At 39.9% G+C, this 21,458-nt stretch overlaps 1 protein-coding gene across 2 annotated transcripts in view; it reads left to right on the forward strand.

Annotated features, from left to right (window-relative positions):
- Window positions 1-21,458, forward strand: part of FMN2 (formin 2) — a 399,343-nt gene that overhangs the window by 258,417 nt on the left and 119,468 nt on the right. The window contains exon 12 of one of the 2 annotated variants that reach the window (XM_025363337.1): window positions 20,569-20,661. The exons of the other annotated variant lie outside the window; for it this stretch is intronic. Coding sequence (XP_025219122.1) covers window positions 20,569-20,661 — 93 coding nt within the window. The remainder of the gene's footprint in view (window positions 1-20,568; window positions 20,662-21,458) is intronic. 2 annotated transcript variants of the gene reach the window in all.

The following is a 21,458-nucleotide window of genomic DNA, read 5'->3' on the forward strand; positions in this document are numbered from 1 at the left end:
AACAAGGGGTGTGTGTTTGATGGAGTGGGGTGGTGTTGGAAAGGAAATGAAGGAGGAGGCAGAGAGGCATTTCAGGCAGAGGAAATGTCCCAGGGCCCCAGCATTCTTAGAACATAGTGACCATTAAATGATAGAAAATGTTTTCTGATTATAGAAGCTCTACAAATGTGTATACTTTATAAGGAATTTTCATTTTACTCTAAATGCAAGTATCCAGCCATTGAAAGATTCTATTGGGGGAAATGGAGTGATATGATTTATGTCTTGAAAGTACTGCTCTGGCAAGAGGAGAATTTGTGAGACCAGTTTGGAAGCAATTGTGATTTTGACAAAGGAGGGAGACAGAGGAGCTGGGAAGAGCTAAACAAATCTTTTTATTTTTAGGGACAATCAGTGTTCTAGATAGTAACTGTTTAGAATTTTCTGTAATCTATGTAACATATAAATGCTTCTTAATAAAATTGTGTCATTCCATGATTTCCTTCAAGTCAGTGGTATGTAGGTTACTGTGATGTTTTACTGTTTGAGATATTTGCATTTCTTTCCAGAAGATTTGAAAGAAACATTTTCATGTGTGATTTTTTTTCCAGTTGACAAGCCTCAAGTATTTATCTTTCTCCTCAATCCTTTCTCCACACAACATGCATGTGTACTCAACCTAAATCAACATTTTTCAGTATTCTTTGACTTTTTTAAACTATTAATCTCAAAATATGTATTACTTTTGTGTCCGGAATTGGTTCCTTCCGGTGGGTTCTTGGTCTTGCTGACTTCAAGAACGAAGCCACGGACCCTCGTGGTGAGTGTTACAGTTCTTAAAGATGGTGTGTCCAGAGTTTGTTCCTTCAAATGTTTAAATGTGTCCAGAGCTTCTTCCTTCTGGTGGGTTCATGGTCTTGCTGACTTCAGGAGTGAAGCCACAGACCTTTGCAGTGATGTTACAGCTCATAAAGGTAGTGCAAACCCAAAGAGTGAGCAGCAGCAGCAAGATTTATCGTGAAGATTGAATGAACAAGGCTTCCACAGCGTGGAAGGGGACCCAAGTGGGTTGCTGTTGCTGGCTTAGGTGGCCAGCTTTTATTCCCTTGTTTGGCTCCACCCATGTCCTGCTGATTGGTCCATTTTACAAAGTGCTGATTGGTCCATTTTACAGAGTGCTGATTGGTGCGTTTACAATCCTTTAGCTAGACACAGAGCGCTGATTGGTGCATTTTTATAGAGTGCTGATTGGCACGTTTACAATCCTTTAGCTAAACACAGAGTGCTGATTGGTAGAATAAGGATAGATTTTGTTATTTCTTGCAAACCATCTCAGAAGTCCTTTGAGAGTGTGTGGTAGTAGGATAATACATGTTACACTATTAACTTTTAGCAAACTTTACTTTTGTTGAAAACCTTGTAAGTCTGGGATTTCAATTATTCTTTGCTATTAATAAGACCTCATTCAGCCCATGTTAACTTAAAATTGGTATATTTGGCTCCTTCCTAATACTGTAAGTACTTTAAGGCTTGGCTGAGTGCAAACAACTCACAGGTTTGAGCAGACCAATTATTAGGCAATTTTCCTAACTCTGCTTCTATAAGAGTTTCCTTATCACTTACTGAATAACCATTGTGTCTTTTTCCCTTAATCGCCCAGGAGGAACCATTTATTGTCCTGTCCTGAAGGGAGTTCCTCCTAGATCTGGTCGAACCTTTGTATGGTCATCAATTAAGATTTAGATCCCCTGATAGGAAACCTCCTGGGCTAAGGATTTTTGATAGGAAGGCTAGGGTTGTCAGTGGCCTCAGTGCTTTCGGGCTATGCCCTTGTTTACACTGACAACAAGGTGGTATTGGAGTGTTAAAGGGTCATGGAGAAGACCTTCAATTATCAATTATAGGTTTTTAATTTACCCTGGCTTTTAAAGGAATAGGGTACACTGTTTTTTCTTTACTACTTCTATCTCTCTTTCTTTCTCTTTGACTTCTTCTTTGTGTCTCTCTTTCTGACTCCCTCTTTGTCTCTATCTCTTCCTCTCTTTCTCTCTCTCTCTCTCTGACTTTCTGTCTCTTTCTTTCTTTCCTTTCTGCTGGTCTTTCCCTGCCTCTGCTAGTGACTTATGCTGCTGTTCTCCCCTCTCCTTTCCCTTTTTGATGGCTTCAGCAGTGTAAGACTGCCACCTCCTTAGGTTTTTGCACTGCGTGTAATAACTCCATGATTTCCTTGTGGTATTTAATGGGGGTTCCCCCAGAGGTTAGGAACTCCCTTTCTTTCCATATTGCAGCATGGTCATGTAGGATTAGATAAGCATACTTACTATCTGTAGCAAAGTCTCCCAATTACAACTGAGGAGGTCTTGCTGATTTCAGGAATGAAGCCACGGACCCTTATGGTGAGTGTTACAGGCTGTCCCAGGATTCCTTGGATGGTAACAGATCATGAGAACAGTCGTCCAGGACAGGAGATTAACACTGAGAAAGCTGCGCCAGTGTCCAGGAGGAAGTCAGTTTCCTGGCCCTAATGGTTAAACGTACCTGGAGCTCAGTGAGGGTGATGACATGAACTGGCACTTGCCCTAGGCACCTTCAGTCCTGTTGTTGGATCATCTGGTTGGGGGCTTCTGACCCAGAGAACTTTTGTCCTCTGGGGCCGTGCACCTTCCAGTGATTGCCTCTGCATAGTGGACATGGGCTAGGGGGTAGTTTGCTTCTTGTTGGACAATCTTTTTTAAGGTGTCCTTGTAAACCACACTGGTAACAAACCCTACCAGGTGATTGGCCTGCTCCATTTTCTGTCCTCTCTGAACCACCAAAGTTTGTTTGTCTGAGGGCCATGACTAAGGCTGTGGCCTTTCTCTGATCTTGCTTTTCCTTTTGACCTGTTCCTCTTGGTACCTATTATAGAACACCAAGGTTGCCAGGTTTAATAATGCCTCCAGATTTTTTTCAGGGTCCAGGGCTCGCTTTTGGAGCTTTCTCCTGATATCTGTGGCTGACTGGGAAATACACTTATCTTTTAGGATCAATTGACCCTCAAGTGATTCAGATGACAGGGGAGTATATTTTCTTAAGGCCTCCCTTAGCTGCTTGAGGAAGGCAGAAGGATTTTCTTTCTTTCCCTGAGTTATGGTAGACATCATTGAATAATTCATGGGCTTTTTCCTAATTCTCCTTAGTCCTTATAGAACACAGGTCAACAGATGTTTGCAACTCCAGTCCCTATGATCTGAGTCAAGGTCCCATTGGGGATCCATACTGGGGATGGCTTGCTGACCGGTAGGGAATTTGTCCCTTTCTTGCTGTCATTCTATCATTTACTTGAGTAAGACACCAGGTATCTCCAAACTCTCTGGCTGCAACTAAAGCCACATTCTTTTCATTAAAGGCCAGGATTTGATCTAACAATAGCATGACATCTCTGCAAGTGAGATCGAAGGTTTGCTCTAGACCCTGTAGGACATCTGTATACCTATCAGGATAATCTGTAAACTTCCCCGCATCTGCCTTGATCTGCTTTAAATCAGAGAGGGAGAAGGGGACATGTACCCAGTTTGGGCCAAATTCCCCTCCCAATACAGCTTGAAGGGTACATAACTGATAGCCCGGGGCTTCTGTGGTCCCTTGGAGATTTCTTTCCTTGTTTCCTTCTGGGTAGGGGAGATTAGAGGAGGCTTATCATTAATAGGAAGGGGAGCTATAGGGAGGCTAGAATATTGGGGTAAGCTGAGAGGTCCTTCTGTGGGATGTAAATTACAAACTTTACATAGTTGTGGATTCTCTTTCAATGAAAAGAAAGCTTGGACATAAGGTATTTCACTCCATTTGCCTTCCCTCTTACAGAAAAGGTCAAGCTGCAGGATAGTGTTGTAATTTATACTTCCCTCAGGTGGCCATTTTTCCCCATCAGAGAGAGTATTGGGGCCAAGCCGTAGTGCAGAAAAAAATGAATCACCTCTTTTTCAGGGTTTGCTGGTCAAATTGGTCCCAATGGCTTAGGATGCATTTCAAGGGTGAGCCTGTTGATACCTGTGTTTCCCATCTGAAAGACAAAATCGCCCACAGTTTTGGTTTGTTTGTTTCTCCCCCTGCCCAAGAATCTGCAACGGTCCCTGGACCCTGCTGATCGGAATAGTTGTGCTCACTGACCCAGCAGCAGAAACACTCGTTTTCCTCCTAGACCACAGGGAGGAATGAAGAAGGTCGGATTTAGTGGTCCTTACCGACTCGTTCTCGAAAACCTGCACCCTTGCCTGTACTCCCAGACCACAAAGAGAACCAAGAAAAATTGGATTTAGTGGCCCTTACCGATGCATTCTTGAAAATGTGTTAGAGTCCTAAGCATTCTCCTGGTAGTATTGGGACTTTGTCCCTGTCCTAAAAGATGTTATGCCCCAAAAATGAAGTGGAGGGCCATACCCTGAGGGAGGGAAGGGGTCTCCAGGGTTGGAAGAGTGACGCCTTTTGTCCTCACTGGAATAGAAAGGATATCATTTCTGAGGCTCCCCATATCCTAGCATGAGGATTAGCTTTTGTCAGGCCTGCTAGTCTGAGGAGGGATCCTAAAATTCCAGATAGTGACCCCCGCCCCCATGATGGGGCTTTGGGCAAAAATTATGTCTTTCTGATTGGTGAGCCTGGGAGCCTAGAGAAGGTAACAGAGTCCTGAAGTTTATACTAGAAATCATTCTTATAGGAGAAACTAGAAAAGCACCAGAGACAGGGAGTGGTTTTTAGAAGCAGGACTAGCCTCGGAGAAGAAAGGCAAGAGGAAGTTTGTCTGACAGGTATTAGGACCCAGGAGACAAAGGTCAGGATAGATAGGCTATATGGGCGAGTTTCACTTGGGCGACGTAACTTTGAGAGTTCCACTTATGGCCGCAGGGTCAACCAAATTGTTGTCGAGATCCCAGAGCTAAATGGCTCTCCTCCCTGTCAACCTTGGCTCAGCCCAGAAGTACAGGAAAAGCGGAAGCTGGTTCCAGGCAAACCAACACTAGAGAGCCTTTTCCCAGAAAGCCTGACACCTGTGTCTGTAGTCCAGTGGCCACGCTAGTTGCTTTTAACTGGCCGACAGGTGCCCAGTATTTAGCCCCCGAATTCTAAGGAAAAATAGGACAGAATAGCAAGTGAAAGGGGTCCGATGGTACTCACTGCTTGGCAATAGTCGATAGTCCCTTTGTGGTTGCCAAAATGTGTCTGGAATTGGTTCCTTCCAGTGGGTTCTTGGTCTCGCTGACTTCAAGAATGAAGCCGCAGACCCTCGTAGTGAGCATTACAGTTCTTAAAGATGATGTGTCCAGAGTTTGTTCCTTCAGATGTTCAGATGTGTCTGGAGCTTCTTCCTTCCAGTGGGTTCATGGTCTCGCTGACTTCAGGAGTGAAGCCACAGACCTTTGCAATGAGTGTTACAGCTCTTAAAGGTGGCGCATCCAGAGTTGTTTGTTCCTCCTGGTGGGATGGTGGTCTCGCTAACTTCAGGAGTAAAACTGCAGACCTTCGCAGTGAATGTGACAGCTCATAAAGGTAGTGCGAACCCAGAGAGTGAGCAGCAACAAGATTTATCGTGAAGAGTGAAAGAACAAATCTTCCACAGCATGGAAGGGGACCTGAGCGGGTTGCCGCTGCTGGCTCAGGTGGCCAGCTTTTATTCCCTTATTTGGCCCCACCCACGTCCTGCTGATTGGTCCATTTTACATAGTGCTGATTGGTCCATTTTACAGAATGTTGATTGGTCCATTTTACAGAGTGCTGATTGGTGCATTTACAATCCTTTAGGTAGACACAGAGCACTGATTGGTGCATTTTAACAGAGTGCTGATTGGTGCATTTCCAATCCTTTAGCTAGACACAGAATGTTGATTGGTACATTTACAATCCTCTAACTAGACAGAAAAGTTCTCCAAGTCCCCACTCAACCCAGGAAATCCAGCTGGCTTCACCTCTCACTTTCAGTGGTGACTTTGCCATCAGAAAGGAGAATTAATGAGGAAAATTAATAATTTAAGAAAATTTTTCAAGTCATTTAAGTCATTAGTCATTGAATTCTAAGATTTGATGCCATTTATATATATTAAGAAAAACATAACAAAACTGTATTTTCTCCTTTTTACTGATTGCCTGCTGTTCTGACCCAGCTGCCTGGTGAAAACCACAGCTAATTACAGATGATTACGTCCCTGTCATTTTGAGTTAAGGTACATTTTATTTTACAAATTATCTGTGATTGTGTTACAGTGTGTACTTTGCAAAAATGTTTGCTTTTAGAGCAATAGCCAACTTAGTTTAATGCAAAGCCATAAGATTCTGTTTCTTTCAGGGACCTGGTATAAACAAATACCACATGAAAGCATGGTCTACACATATGTGGTACAAGTTTACCGTGAGATTATAGTCATTTACAACAGTTCATGAGAATGTTTCATTCTCCATAACCGAGTCATTTCTTTTTCCATTTTTAATTGGCAGACTTCTACTCATTCTTCTAAATGATTCAGCTAAAATGAATATACTTAGCTAAAATAATTCCTCTTCAGCAAAGCTGTCTGATGAACTTGCCCTACAGGAGAACCTTAACAAAGATTCACTGATAGCCACATAAACAGTGATTTGCAGAAGTGCCTGACAACATGTTAAATATGAGAGTGTAAATGTCAATAACTTTTCAAATCATACTGAGAATTTCATCTTGATCGTTATCACTGGTGATTGTTATTCTTTTCAAAAATATTAAAAGTCAGAGAATTTGAAATATTGGCAAAGATGTAGATTGGTGAGAACGCTTTTACACTGGTGATGGAAATGAAAATTGATTCAATCCCACGAGAAACCATCTGGCAATATCTTTTTGTTCTTTTGTTTTTGAGACAGAGTCTTGCTCTGTCACCCAGGCTGGAGTGCAGTGGCCCAATCTCAGCTCCCTGCAACCTCTGCCTCCTGGGTTGAAGTGATTCTCTTGTCTCAGCCTCCCAAGTAGCTGGGATTACAGGCGTGCACCACCATGACCCGCTAATTTTTGTATTTTTAGTAGAGACAGGGTTTCGCTATGTTGGCCAGGCTGTACTCAAACTCCTGGCCTCAAGTGATCCCCCCGCCTCGGCCTCCCAAAGTGCTGGGATTACAGGCGTGAACCACCACACCTGGCCATGGAAATATCTTATTAAGTCAAAGATGTCTATACTCTGACCCAGCACTTGGCCCCTAGATATATACTACAGTGCACAGGTGACCAGGTGAAATACATAATGGCATTCATACTGATAGCAGCAGCACCAAAACCCTCAGATATTTTTCAACGAAATAATAGCTGAGTGAATTATGGTATCTTCTTTCAAAGGACATCTGTTGAACTGTGAAACTGATTGAACTGTATTTGCCTGCATTAAAAATGGATAAATCTTATTAACACAAGCTTGAGAAAGAACAAGTTTTAGGAAAAATATGAACAGTGTGATTTCCGTTTTTAAAGTTCAAATATATAGACAAGTACAGTAGTGTCCCCTTGTCTGTGGAGAATAAGACCCCCAGTGAATGGCTCAAGCCACGGATAGCACCAAACTCTATATATACTATGTTTTTCTTATACGTACATACCTAATTATACTTAATAATTAGGCCAGGATAAAACTTAATTTATAAATTAGGTTCAGTAAGAGATTGATAACAATTACTAATAATAAAAACAATTATAACAATATACTGTAATAAAAGTTATACCAATGTTGTATACAAGTGTTATTTGTATACGACAGTTATATAAATGTGGTGTCTCTCTCTCTCCCTCTTAAAATGCTGTAATATTTTCAGATTATGCTTAACCACTGGTAACTGAAACCACAGGAAGCAAACCCATGGATAAGGGAGGGCAACTTCACTTGTTTAGGGATAGCAGGGGGATGAGAAACACAAAGTTAAAGGTTGTAGTTACCTCTGGGCCTGAGACAGGGACAGAGAGGAACACACTGAATTTTTCCAAAGCATTGGCTATGTTCTGCTTCTTAAACTGGAAATGTAGTAGCTGAATGTTCATTTAGTCTTTACATGTTACACACATGTTATGTATGCTCCACAGTACAGCTTTAATAATTGTATTTAAGAGGAAAGAAAAATAGGCAACCACCCAGGAATATGTTTGAATTTGAGTTGAAATTCAGTCATCTGGGCCCCATGAATGTGAAATATGTGATTGTTCAGCCTTTCCTATACTTTATGAAGAAATTGTATAATAGCATATTCAAAAATAAGTGTCATTAAGGAACATAAGAAATTTAATTAAAGAACAAACTATGTTTAAGACTTTATATATTTGCACATGGCGGTGCTAATAATATAAAACTTATTTGGGAAAAACAATCTGAGAAACTCGCATATTTTATGGTCAACAATTCAAGTAGACATTATTTATAAGCAATTAATACATTAGAAATAACTTCCAGTGTCAGAAAGCTGTTGAGTACTTAGAGAAATATAATCCATTAATTTTGGTTACCCCTTCTACTAGTTCTGTGTGAAGCTGGGGAAACAAAAACCGCATTTACTATTTTAATAGAAGTAATTTAACATAGAGAATGAAGTTAAACGCATGTTGAAAGATGTTAAATGCAGAAAGAGGATGCTGAGGAAAATGTGGAAAGTGGCTGCCATCTGTAGGGCCAGGAGAATACAGTGAAGAGGTTGGGGTTAGCAAAGAATCTAGAACTTTGGATATAGAGCTCTCTGGGGCTTGGGCCTGGACCTCTAAGGAGAGTTACTACTGCTGCAAATGGGGCCTGAGTGGCGTGGAGGGGTACCCTGAAGAGTTGGGATTGAGGAGGTCAAAGATGGGAGCCTCCACAGCTGGGACTGGAGTGCTTGGAGAAGGGGTTCTTCCTGGCTGCGCTGGTACTTTTGAGGGGTGCAGTGATACCGGATTTGAGATTGTGGAAACAAGCCAGGAACTAGAAACACCTGCGGATTTGTGGCGGTGAGAAGTGTTTGGAGGCAACGCTCATGAGATGAACGAATCTCTTCAACCATCTTCCTCCTCTTCCTCCCACCTCCAGCCTCTTTCTTCTCCCTTCATTGATGAAACCTGTTGGGAAGCCAGAGGGCAAAGGAGAGAGGTAGTTTGCTGAGCTGCCAGCACCAGTGTCCCAAGCCCTAGTACAAAAAAGTAGTTTTGGAGCTAAGAGACAATATCTTAATAACTGAAATGCTGTTTATTTATTTTATTCTTTAGTATTATATTATTTAGATTATTCTAAGGTGGTCCCATCCACCTCTCTTACAGCTCTTCAAGTTAAGAATACATGGAAGAGATTTATAACTCTTAAAATATTTAAACCATACTGTACTCTTCTCTCAGTGAGCGTTTCTTAATGTTGTCTTCTCACTTTAGTTCTTCTATGGTTGCATTCTAGATAACCTCAAAGATGATTGTGTCCATTTCCAAAATTTGAGTAGAAAAAGTAAGAACAGACGTAATACGGAAGATTCTGACCAATGTCCAGTATGATAGAAAGATGTTTTGCTTACTTGAGTCACGCATTTCAGTTAATAAGTCTGTGTCATACCAGAGGATAAGAAAAAGGTCAGTACGTGGAGCGATAGGTGGGCAAAATTCATTTCTACATGAAGATCCGTCTAAAGATGGGAGCTGAAACCATAGAAGGGCTAACCTTAAAAGTCGAAAGCCCCTGGTAACTAGAAATGTTCGTATACAGGCCAGAAGACTAAGGACATTAAATAACTCATTAAATAACTGTGTGTTCTTTAATTCTCATGACTTCATCTCTTACACCTGATATGAAACCTTGGTGTCAGTCAATATGTTCAAGGTCAAGAGAAATGAATCAACACTAGTGACCCCTCCTAAAGCTAGCAGAGTACAAACTTGTGAAATTTTATGCTCTATCAAATGATGCTATTTGCATAGATATCACAATTAAATAATGGAGAATTCATTTAATTTCATTTTGGACTATCCCTTACTAATACAGTACACTCATTTAAATTATCTAAATGACCACTGTGGCCTTGTTTATAATGATGGATACGTGTTAACCTTTTCTGTCTCCCAAGGCCAAATGTGTGAAGGAAGTTCATTGTCAACAGCGTACTTTCACCATTTGTCACATCTTTATTCCTTGACCCATGAGTAACTAGCTTGGAGAACTTGCTCATATCAGACCAAGACTTAGACCCTAACTGATGATGAAGGATGACTTCCTCCTCTTTGTGAACACGTAGATAAATTGAAGAGCACAACAAGCAGTGTCAGTAGGACCCGGAGGGATCATCTAGTCCAGCCAGTGTCATCCAAAGTATCAACCTATGGTGTGTCATCATGAATTATGAGGTGTGTCTGAAGTCTAAAATAGGTCATAAGTAATTCGTTACCACCGATAAAGAATGTGTTTGAAAAAACCTGTGACACATTCTGTGTTGTTCTTATACAAACGCCATTCCCACTCCCAACCTGAAGCATCGCCTTCAGTGCTTCTCGAGATGCCGAGATAAGTGCTCAGTTTCCTGTTTGGTAGCAATGGTAACCGTGATGGTATATGATGCTGTTAGTGTAGTAGCAGCAATTGCCGCAAACACTTCTATTCCTCTTACTGCATGTGAAGCACTGTTTGGTGTCCTTATGTATTTACCTATATAAAATCAATTATCTTCACAATTCTGTTAATTAGACACTATGATTATCCCCATGTTACAGATGAAGAAACTGAGACACAGAGAGGCTACATACTTGGCCAAAGTGCAAAACGAGTAAAGGGAAGAGCCAGGACGCAGACCCAGCCTCCAGGGCCTGTGTTCTTGGTTCTAGGGTATATTGCCTTTCTGTGTGCTTTTGCTGCTAGCAGTAACAGTGGTAACAACGATAATAATGGTCAAAACTTCCATAGCCCTTTCTCTCGCCAGGCACCATTCTAGGTGTTTTACCTATATTAACTTATTTATCCCTCATGGCAACTTGAGGAAGCAACTTCTATTGTTATTTGTGTATTACAGCACAGCCAGTGTGTTTTGTCTGTCTTTAACCCATACAGTGGACCTGTCCATGGAAGTGCATCATGTTTGAAAACATAACCAGTTGTGTATGGGGGGTGACACGTTGAGAATTATCTTATAGGAATGATTACGTAAGCAGCAAAACTCTAAAATTTATAATATATCCTTTTATTCATTTCCATTTAAAACAGTGTTCACCTTGAAAATCTCTTCTGTTGAAGATTACTCCTGCGAAACACCTGTTGAAGAGTATACTTATAAAACCATTCGGTTCTTGCTAGCTTTCAGTATAAACTAGTGTACCCAGAACAAATAGAATTTATGACAGTGGTAAGGTATTGTGGGATTTGTATGTGTGTTATCTCTGTCCTCTTTCATACATTTATGTGATAAGAAGATCAATCTACATATATTTAATTGTTGGTGATCAGATTCTTCTGAAATCCATCTTTTGGAGGAAATAGTCCATTTAAATAACATGTTTTTTGTAGTATGCCTTTGGATCTAATGATCCACCATTGGTAAGACTAAAACATTTTGAGAATTTTCCAGAAGCTGTGGAAGATTCCTATTCATTTATTCATCTTTTTTCCCATGCCCTCCTTTACTGGCAGCTGTTCTGCGATCCTGGTGCTAAGCAGTTCAGATGGTTAACAGATCTCTGGTCAACTTCTGAGTTCATTGATTTATTATTTCCCACTCCTTCCTCACTTTATGACAGTTGGTCTTTTGTGCCTAGCATTACTAAAACTGTTAGCACTATTTGCCAAATTGAATGTTTTGTTTCAGCCCCTATCTCGTTTGATGTTGTTGCATTTGACTAACTTCTCATAGCTCACTATCCTGTTAGCTTCCTTAGCCCCACTCACTCCTGATAACCTCACAATTCCTTCTGAATCTTCTTTCTTCATGACCTTCTCTTTCTCTGCTGCTTCATGAAAGTTGGTATTCTTCAGCTGTTCAACGTCGGCCTACTCATCTTCTCACTGTGTACATGCATTCCTCAAGTGGTTTTATCGAAATTCAGAGTTTCTGTTATCTGAGCTGTAAATTCATACATGCAACTACCTGAAAACTATAGCTGGATGTTCCACTGACATCTGAAACCTAGTGAGTTCAAAACCAAATGCATTTTCTTTCCTCTGAAAGCTACTCTTCTTCTTCCTCCTCCATCTCAAAGCCACCCAGAGTATACATCCATTTGGAATCCTCTGTTCTCCTCCCTACAGCACTCATCAATGCACATTAGAATCTCCATGTGGCCTTTTTATGAGCCTTATCATGGAGATTACTTTTCTTTTTTTACTTTATATTTTGGGGTTTTCTTCAACTTTTTTTTAGAATCAAGGGGTACATGTGCTGTTTTGTTACAAAGATATATTGTATGATGCTAAGGTTTGGGGTTATGAATGATCCCCTCAGTCAGGTAGCGAGCATAGTACCCAATAGGTAGTTTTTCAACTCTTTTCCCCCTTTGTCTCTCCCCACTCTAATAGACCCCAGCATTGATTGTTCTCATCTTTATGTCCGTGTATACTCAATGTTTAGCTCCCACTTTTGAGTGAGAACATGTGATATTTGGTTTTCTGTTTCTGCATTATTTCACTTAGGATAATGGCCTCTAGCTGCATCCATGTTGTTGCAAAGAACGTGATTTGGTTCTGTTTCATGGCTGCATACTACTCCATGGTGTATATGTACCATATTTTCTTTATTCATTCCACTATTGATGGGCAGGCACCCTGGTTGCTTCCATGTTTTTGCTATTGTGAATAGCACAGCAATGAACATACAAATGCATGTGTCCTTTTGGTAGAACAATTTATTTTCCTTTGGGCATATATACTCAGTAATTGGTTTGCTGGGTCGAATGCTAGTTCAACTCTTAATTGTTTAAGAAATCTTCAAGCTACTTTCCACAGTGGCTGGACTAATTTACATGCTCATCAACAATGTATAAGCATTCCATTTCCTCTACAGCCTTGCCAGTATATGCTGGGGTTTTTTGTTGTTGTTGTTGTTTGTTTTTTACCTTTTTTTTTTTTTTTTTTTTTTTGGAGATAGAGTCTCACTCTATCGCCCAGGCTAGAGTGCAATGGTGTGATCTTGGTTCACTGCAACCTCTGCCTCCTGGGTTCAAGTGATTCTTGTGACTCAGCCTCGCAAGTAGCTGGGATTACAGGTGCCCACTACCGTGCCCATCTAATTTTTTGTATTTTTAGTAGATACAGGGTTTCGCCATGTTGGCCAGGCTGGTCTCAAACTCCTGACCTCAGGTGATCCACCCCCCCACTTGGCCTCCCAAAGTGCTGGGATTACAGATGTAAGCCACTGCACCCAGCCTTTTTTTGTTTTTTGTTTTTTGTTTTGACTTTTTAAGAAAAGCCATTTTGACTGGTGTGAGATGGAAAGAGATTACTTTTCAAAATGACTTAGGTTGGAGCCCTGTCAGGTACATTCTGAAAAGACTCCCCGGTTGATTCTGAAGTTTACATCTTCATGAAGGAGCAGTAACCTTCCATTCAATTACCAAGCTCTGCAAATTTTACCCCCTAAATATTTATTGTGTCTGTATCTTCCCTTCTGTCTGAATTTGACTCTTGCTTTTGTCAATACATATGCAGTATTTGTGAAAGGTAGTGAGGCCAGACATCAATGTTTTTACTATTTCTATGTTTTTTGTTTTGCTTTGCTTGTTTGTTTGCTTCACTCTGTGGAGAGACTGGGTGTTCTCAAATTATTTTCCCAGTGCCCAGTCACTAGCTCTGTGAATATTGAGAGGCAGAGTTGGGGCACAGGGCAATGATTGATTTGATGGTGCAGACTTAACAAGTAAGGTTTGAGTCTAAAACCAAAAGTCGAGCCTGTGGTACCTACCACACAGCATAGGTCCTGACTGTGGCATATATAGCATGCCCCTGGTGGGCTGATTTTATAGTTTTTGGAGACCAAGTGTAGAACCCATTCTCTCTGCACTTACACCTACTTTGCAAGCATCTTGCTGCCTACATTGATCTGCTTTAAGTGGCTACAGTGGTGTCTGTTTCCTAAAACTGCACCCAGAATAATGTATAAACCAGGCTTACATGGAAAACAGTTGGATTTTAGAAGAGGCTTTCTGATCTGATTACAGTTATTTCTTTTCCTTTGTGTCTGTTACGTGACTTCCTTCCTACTTGCTGAGGCAGGTTTGTAGATGCCGATGAAACTTTTTGGAAGCTCACAGAGAAGCAGCAACTCTAAGCTGTGATTAACATTGATTGAACTTGGAGACTTGTATAGATTATTCCAATTCCCTACTCAAAAAAAAAAAAAAAAAAAAAAATAGCCAGACGCTTCATGATCATGGTTCATTCCAGGGAGTGGCATGTCATGTTCTTGCTTTAATCTGACAGTGATAAACTGGTGTTTGCCCTACAACGTGCCACTCTGTGGATGGCATGGATGTATTGGAGTGCATTGGCCAGTGGGAATGTCTGACATTTTTCTTTCTGTCCTCTGGCTGGGTTATTCTTTGTATTTGGAAACCTAATGCATGCTTTCTGATACTAGCCCTTCAACATAATATAAAATCTTTTTGGCTCAGAGAGGTCTTTAAATTAAACAAAAGTTGAGATGATTGGAATTACTCAGTCATGCCAACAGTCTCCTAACAAATGTTTTTTAATATTTGGATTTGACCGTAATGCAAGTTTTCCAGGAACTCTATCTTTGTTCTGTTTTTAATAATGTTTCTAAATGACCCTTCAAGTTTGTGAGATTGTAGTGTTTGGTATTTTTTTTTTTATTTACATAGTCACATACCAATTTTGAGGATGATAAGTAATAGCCAAGATGATATGTTGTGCAACTCGATGTGCTACAGTTAAGAGAAGAATGGTGTCCAATCTTCTAAATATATTCCTTATATATTATTACATTGAGCATATTTATATATAGCATTGTGTATGTACAAAATATATTAGAGTTATGGATATAGAAACTCTAGAATATGACATTCTACTTTTACATTTATCCAACAGGCTCTTCCTTCTTAATATAGTGAATAAGTAACGCAACAATTACCAACAAATAACTGTACAGGTTTTATATCACACTGAGCTTTGGAAATTTGGATGTGAGTTTTGGTGGTTTACATCACACTGAAGACTTAATATCCTTATTAAGGAAAGCCTTGGCCTTGATTAGGGCATCGTTGAAAGCACTTTCTTTCATACAGGGTCTTAGTACTTCCTCTGCATTTCAGACACTTGACACACAGAGGTGAATAGGATAGCCCTTGGCTTCAAGGAATGCAAATTATAATCAGAAACAAAGATGCACAAACAAACACATGCAATGAGATAATTAACAGCTTTTTTATTTTTAAAAGAGTTTTCTAATAGCTAGCTTAGCACTTTAAGTTCAACTCCTAGTTGAGGCTGAGGTAATTTAAGTAGGTAGCCCAAGATTATAGAGCTAATACAAGAACTAGACTTGGATCCAGATCTGTTTAACCAGTGCTTTGATTCTATCCTATATCATTCGTACATGTTCTGTAGAAAAGGGAGATGCGAAGTTGAGGGGAGATTGACCCTCTTATCTTGAGGTGACAGTTGAACCAGACTCTGGGAAAGGATAAGTGGAAGTTCAAAACTGGTCATTAAGTGGTGAGAGTGTGTTTGGTGGGTGAAGAGCATGGGGAAGGGTTGGAGAAATGTGAATAAGCGAGACATTTTGCAGATAAACAAGAAGCTCACTATGACAGGAAGATACAATGAATTTATTTATTCATTCCACAAAGAATTGTTGAATGCATATTGCCTGTGGGAGATTATTCCAAGTACTGGTAATATAGCAAAGTAAATGGAGACTGACTCGTAGGAGATGAGAGTAGAGAAGAAATCTGTCCTCAAAACAAGCAGACTTGTTCTGTGACTCATTAAAGACCCGAACTACCAATGCTGGACTTTTAAAAACATCTTTTTACTTTGTAATGGCACAAGTATTGGTGTGACTATATCCAGAATATTTTAAAGCAACCTCCAGACATATCATTCCACAGGGGGTACACTGTAGAGAGAGATTTACTCAGTATACAGTTGGGAATTCTAATAATTTGAGCTCCTTAGTAAGGAAAAAGCTGCCTGGAAGCAATAAGAATGCACATCACTGAAAACACCCAGACATTGGACAGGTATGTTTCGTGACCTTCTAGAAGGAGGACTGTAGATGAGATGAGGCTGCCAGCAAATGACTTTACAGTTCTTCTAGAGCTGAAATTCTACATGTTTCCCACTGTGCACAGGAAATTCTATAAGTTAGGGGGAAAGATAGAAAAAATAGAAAAAATAGTTTTTGCATGCATTGATGTACAAATACAGTTCATATGAATGGGCCAAGGACATCGATAAAATTAAGTGAAAATTAATTTAAAATAAGAAGGAAAATTATGATAGCATGCATTTTATTATCTGTTGAATATTCTATTGTTTCAATATTAGAGTAAAAATGAAGGCCCAGAGGATGGTTGTCACCATGTAGAAGACTTTGTCACAGGCAGTCTGTGATCTTTCTCTACTTCCCCAGCTAATGAAATCCTTCTTTAGGTCACCAGACCCGGTAGATGATTCTGCAGGTTTCTGGTGGTAGCATGCCCATACAGGATCCTAGACCCCAAGATACTGTATGATGTCATGGATGGTATGAGGTCATGGGTGTGTATGAGGTCATGGGTGTGTATGAGGTCATGGACGTATATGATGTCATGAAGAAAAGGACAGTTATTACTTCTACTTTTTAACTTAAAAATGGAAAATGAAATAATTGTGACCAGTAATGAAAACATTAGCCTTCCTTGCCTCTGGTTTTTAGGTTTTGCAAATCAGTCAAGGTGAGAGATTAGATTTTTTTTTTCTATGCTAGTGTATGTTATTAAACATGAGGCTAATAGGATTTTACTTTCTTCATTGGGATTGAAAAGTTATTATTTACTTTCCTCGTTGGGATTGAAAAGTCATTACTTGAAGATTGTAATGTAGTAGAAGACAAGCTCCCTGAGGACAGGGGTTTTGTCAGTTCTGTTTGTGGCAGTAATCAGTGCCTAGAGCAGTCCCTTGAATCAGTAGATAGTTGATCGATATCTGTGTCATGTATACATTAAAAACTGCTCAGAGGCCAGTAGTAATCTCAGCACTTTGGGAGGCCAAAGCAGGTGGATCACCTGAGGTCAGGAGTTCAACAACAGCCTGGCCAACATGATGAACCCCTGTCTCTACTAAAAATACAAAAATTAACAGGGCGTGGTGGTAGGCGCCTGTAATCCCAGCTACTTGGGAGGCCGAGGCACAAGAACCGCTTGAGATGGAGGTTGCAGTAAGCTGAGATCGCGCCACTACACTCCAGCCTGGGCAACAGAGCAAGACTTTGTCTCAAAAAAAATAAAAATTTTAAAATAAAACTGCTCAGAGACTTTTGGGAACACTGTGTCACCTGACGTTGCTAGAAATAATTCACTGAAATGATAAGGGCTGTTAAATCTCGGCCTTATTTCCTTTAAGTGATATAACTTGTCTTCCATATATTCAGAATCCTTACACAGTTTTAGGAAACTCTCAAATTTATGACATGATTTAAATATATCCTTAATATGCATCTAGAAACATCGTTAAAGAGCAGAATTTCCAGCTACATGAGACTGTCGTAAGTGATACAGCCCACAGGAAGTTGACTACGGATGTCTTGTCATCTGACCCATCCCTTTCTACATTTCTGACAAGCAGTCAGCTACTTTCTGAATAATCCCAGTGACAAAGTGCTCACCCCCTCAGAAGGCAGGTTACATCACGGTAGGAGTTCCGTAAACACTAGCCATCCCTGTTACATGGAACTAACATCTCTAACTTCTGCTCATTCAACTTCCTCCTTCCTTGAGATCAACACAGAGAATGTCAACACCTAGTCATCCATGAGACCACACTTCAGCTCTTTGAAAACAGCTCCTGTATTTGATCTTACACTTCCTTAGGCTGAACTCCACTTGGTCCTTAGAAAAACAATAGCAGCAATAGCTCCTGTTTTTTGTGCATGTACTTAGCTAGCACAAAGTCAGTTTCAGACATTTTACACCCTTGTGGCTAATCATCACACTAATGTTAGAGATTTTATTAAACTCACTACCATATAATGCAACTAAGATCTAAAAAGGTTAGGTAATTAGCCCCAAATCATAAGGCACGTTCAGTGGATGGGTGACCTGGAATTTTAAACCCTGTCTGCTAGATTTCAACATCTAGAATGTTATTTCCACTTAAGTAACTATTTATACAGCAACTAACCCATCCAACAGCAATTTATTGCCTAAGTCAGGCACAAATGGAAATAAGATGGATTTTCTTTCAAGTAGCTCAGTCTAGTGGGGTAGAAGACACACAGTTACAAATAACTTTAATATAGTGTGGTAGTTGATATTGAATCCCACCTCCTCAGCTTGCGAACTATAGAAATGTGGGCAATCTCTTTGTAGTTCATTTTTCTCTGATGTAAAGTAAGCATGTTAATCATCTACTTCAAAGGGTTTTATGAGGATTGAATGGAACAGTACGGGTAACATGCTTAATACTATCCCTGGCATGTAAAAAGTACTCAGTAAATGACAGCCTTAACTCTGTATGTACAAGATGCCCCGGAATCACCAAAGAGGGACACCTCATCCTGCTTGGAGACAAGTGGCAGGGAATGGAGAAAAGCAGGCCCGGGGGCAGGTCAGGGAATGCTTTTCAGGGGCAGTTACGCCTGGAGATTAACATTTGCATTGAGTCTGCGGAAGATACCAGGACTAGAGGGAGATGGATGGTTTGAAAGATGGTTGGAAAGTTGACATTGTAGTGATGCTACAAGTCATGGTGTAGGCTTTGCAGTTCTTCCTGTATTCAGAGTGTAGCTGAGAGGGCGGAGGTCACTGAACAGTTTTAGATTGGGTCTCTTCTGGATGGCTTTTAAGGCTATGAGGAGGAGCATGGATCTGTGGAATACTGGGGATGGGAAGCCAAGGGCAAGAGGTTTTCACAGTAGCCTCAGTAGGAACAATGAGGGCATTTGTACCAGAATAGAACAGGAATGGAAAGGATGGGGTCAGCTGAAGAATGGAGGTAAAAACAACAGGATGTTGGAATAAAGAGAGGGAGTTGAGAATGAGTCTCCTGTTTTGGCTTAAGTTACTTAGGTCAGGTGGTGGCGCTACCAGTGAAAGGAGAATAAGGGAGTTGGAAGGTTTAGAGAAGTCCATGAGGAATTCTGTTCGGGTGAAAGTTTCATGTGTTGAGTCCGGAGCTATGGAATACATGGGCTATGGATATGGGTTAGAAATTCTCCAGCATCCAGCTTGCAAGAGGTTACCTGGGCACAGGTGAGGGATAAGAAGCAGACAGGCAGGGAGAACCCTGGATCTGCCTACACTGGTCTTAGATTTTACTAAGCCCAAAGTCATCCACATTTGCTGGGAAGAATGTGCACTAATAATACAGCCTTCCTAGATTCCCATGCTTAAACTAATGACCTGGAGGGAAAAAAGAGAAAACTTCAGCTTTATAAAAGAAAGAAAATATATTAGAAATGCAGACAGAGTCTCCTGGGAGAAATGGCAACCTGACCTTAAGAACTGTAGTGAGAGGTTTTGCATTTGTTTGTGGTTTTTTCCGTCAGATGTGTTCTATCCAAAGTTTTGTGTTTAAATATGTACTTTTCATTGTTGAATTACTTCCTAACTGGCTCTGGTTTCTTGCTATCACCATAATGGCAGACATTTCTTCAGCAATCTTCTTAGAGGTACTTCTTGATATTAATCTAAGTGGAATCTGTAGGCTACCTAAGGCAGTCATGATTCCACAGGCATGAAAAGAGGATAAACTTTGGTGTTAGATCAGGCTTTCAGTTATGAATGTGCTGCTTATTACCTGTGGACCCTTGAGTAAATTAGCGCCTTATTTGAACCTTAACTTTCTCAGTTGTAAAAGGAAGTAATAATGTCTGCTTTATGGGCTTAATTCTAAGGATTATGTTAAATAATGGATAAAATGCATCTGACATGTAATAGATGCTGTACTAACATTACCACCCATGTTATTATTTTTTATTTTTCAGAAATTTGGTCTTTAGGAATAAACTTGTATTTTCAGTCAGTTGATAATGATGATGATGATGATAGAAAATAGTTACATGTTGCTTTACTCTGTGCCAGGCATTATTCTAACACTTTGCATCTCTTAACAGATATGATCCTTATAACTGCACTGTGAGGCAGGCTCTGCTATCATGCCCATTTTACAGATGAAGAGACTGAGATTTAGAGGTTATATAACATGCCCAACTGATTGGTTTGGGAATGATCAAACTGAGATGATAAATTCTGCACAATTTCTTTTTACAGCCCTCTAAAAGGAAGCCTTGATCATCGGCTTCTCATGTCCGTATTTGGATGTTTCCAAAATGTGTGCAGAACATATGCTGATTAGGGGAGTTAACAGAATTTTCTAACATTAGCTAAGATGTTTTCAAAATTGCCTTAATGCTCCACTAACAGTGTGACACTCTAAATAATGTTCTGTCTAATTTCAGCCTGTGAAGTTGAAGCGGGGAAAGTATACCAGGTCTCCTCAAAAGAGCACATGCAGCCTTTTAAAGAAAACATGGAACAATTTATTATTCAAGGTAAATTCCAAAGAGATGTGTTATGTTTTTCTCCCCTTTCAGCGGAAAAAAAAAAAAAAAAAAAAAAACAAAGGTAAAAGGCATTGTTTGAAAAATACATATTGCTTTAAAGGGCTTATTTTGACATTACAGAAAAACAGATTAAGTTGAATTATGAGTCACAGAGTTGTAAGAGGCTAGCAATTTGATAAACATGCTATTTTGTGGATAATGTTCATTATTAATGTTTGCTTGCATGACAGTAAATACACTAGATATTAGTTAAAATAACTCATCTTTGTAAGACATTAACAATTCTATGCTTTTTGTGATAGAAAATTAGATGGTATTATTTTACATTTTAATTGTGCTGATGACCTCATTTCAACCTGGTATTTATTTGACTTGTCAAAACATTGTATCCAGAGAACAGACTATATTGATGTTGTTCAGATCTTCAGAGCATTATTTGCAGTTTTTTAATGGGATACACCAATACCTCTGGATATTCAACGCCTTTCTTCCAGGAAGCTTAAAAACGTTATAAATATTATCTCATGGACTCTTCCTGCATTTCTAGGAGATAGGCAGGGATGGAAAATTTTAGAAGACAATAAAGGAACAAAAAAAATTTAAGAGGAAAACATCTATTAAACGTCTTGATGTTTGAAATCACTGAAACTTATAATTATATCAAAGCATTTACTACTCAAAATATTTCAACTTTGGAATGTTCCATCTCCTCTGAAGATCAGATTTGTATCATGCCACGCTCTGGGAAAGTGCTTTCTGCTTCAGGAATTCTCCTAGAGGCTGAC

The sequence above is a fragment of the Theropithecus gelada genome, chromosome 1 (genome assembly GCF_003255815.1).
Source record: "Theropithecus gelada isolate Dixy chromosome 1, Tgel_1.0, whole genome shotgun sequence".
NCBI lineage: Eukaryota > Metazoa > Chordata > Mammalia > Primates > Cercopithecidae > Theropithecus > Theropithecus gelada.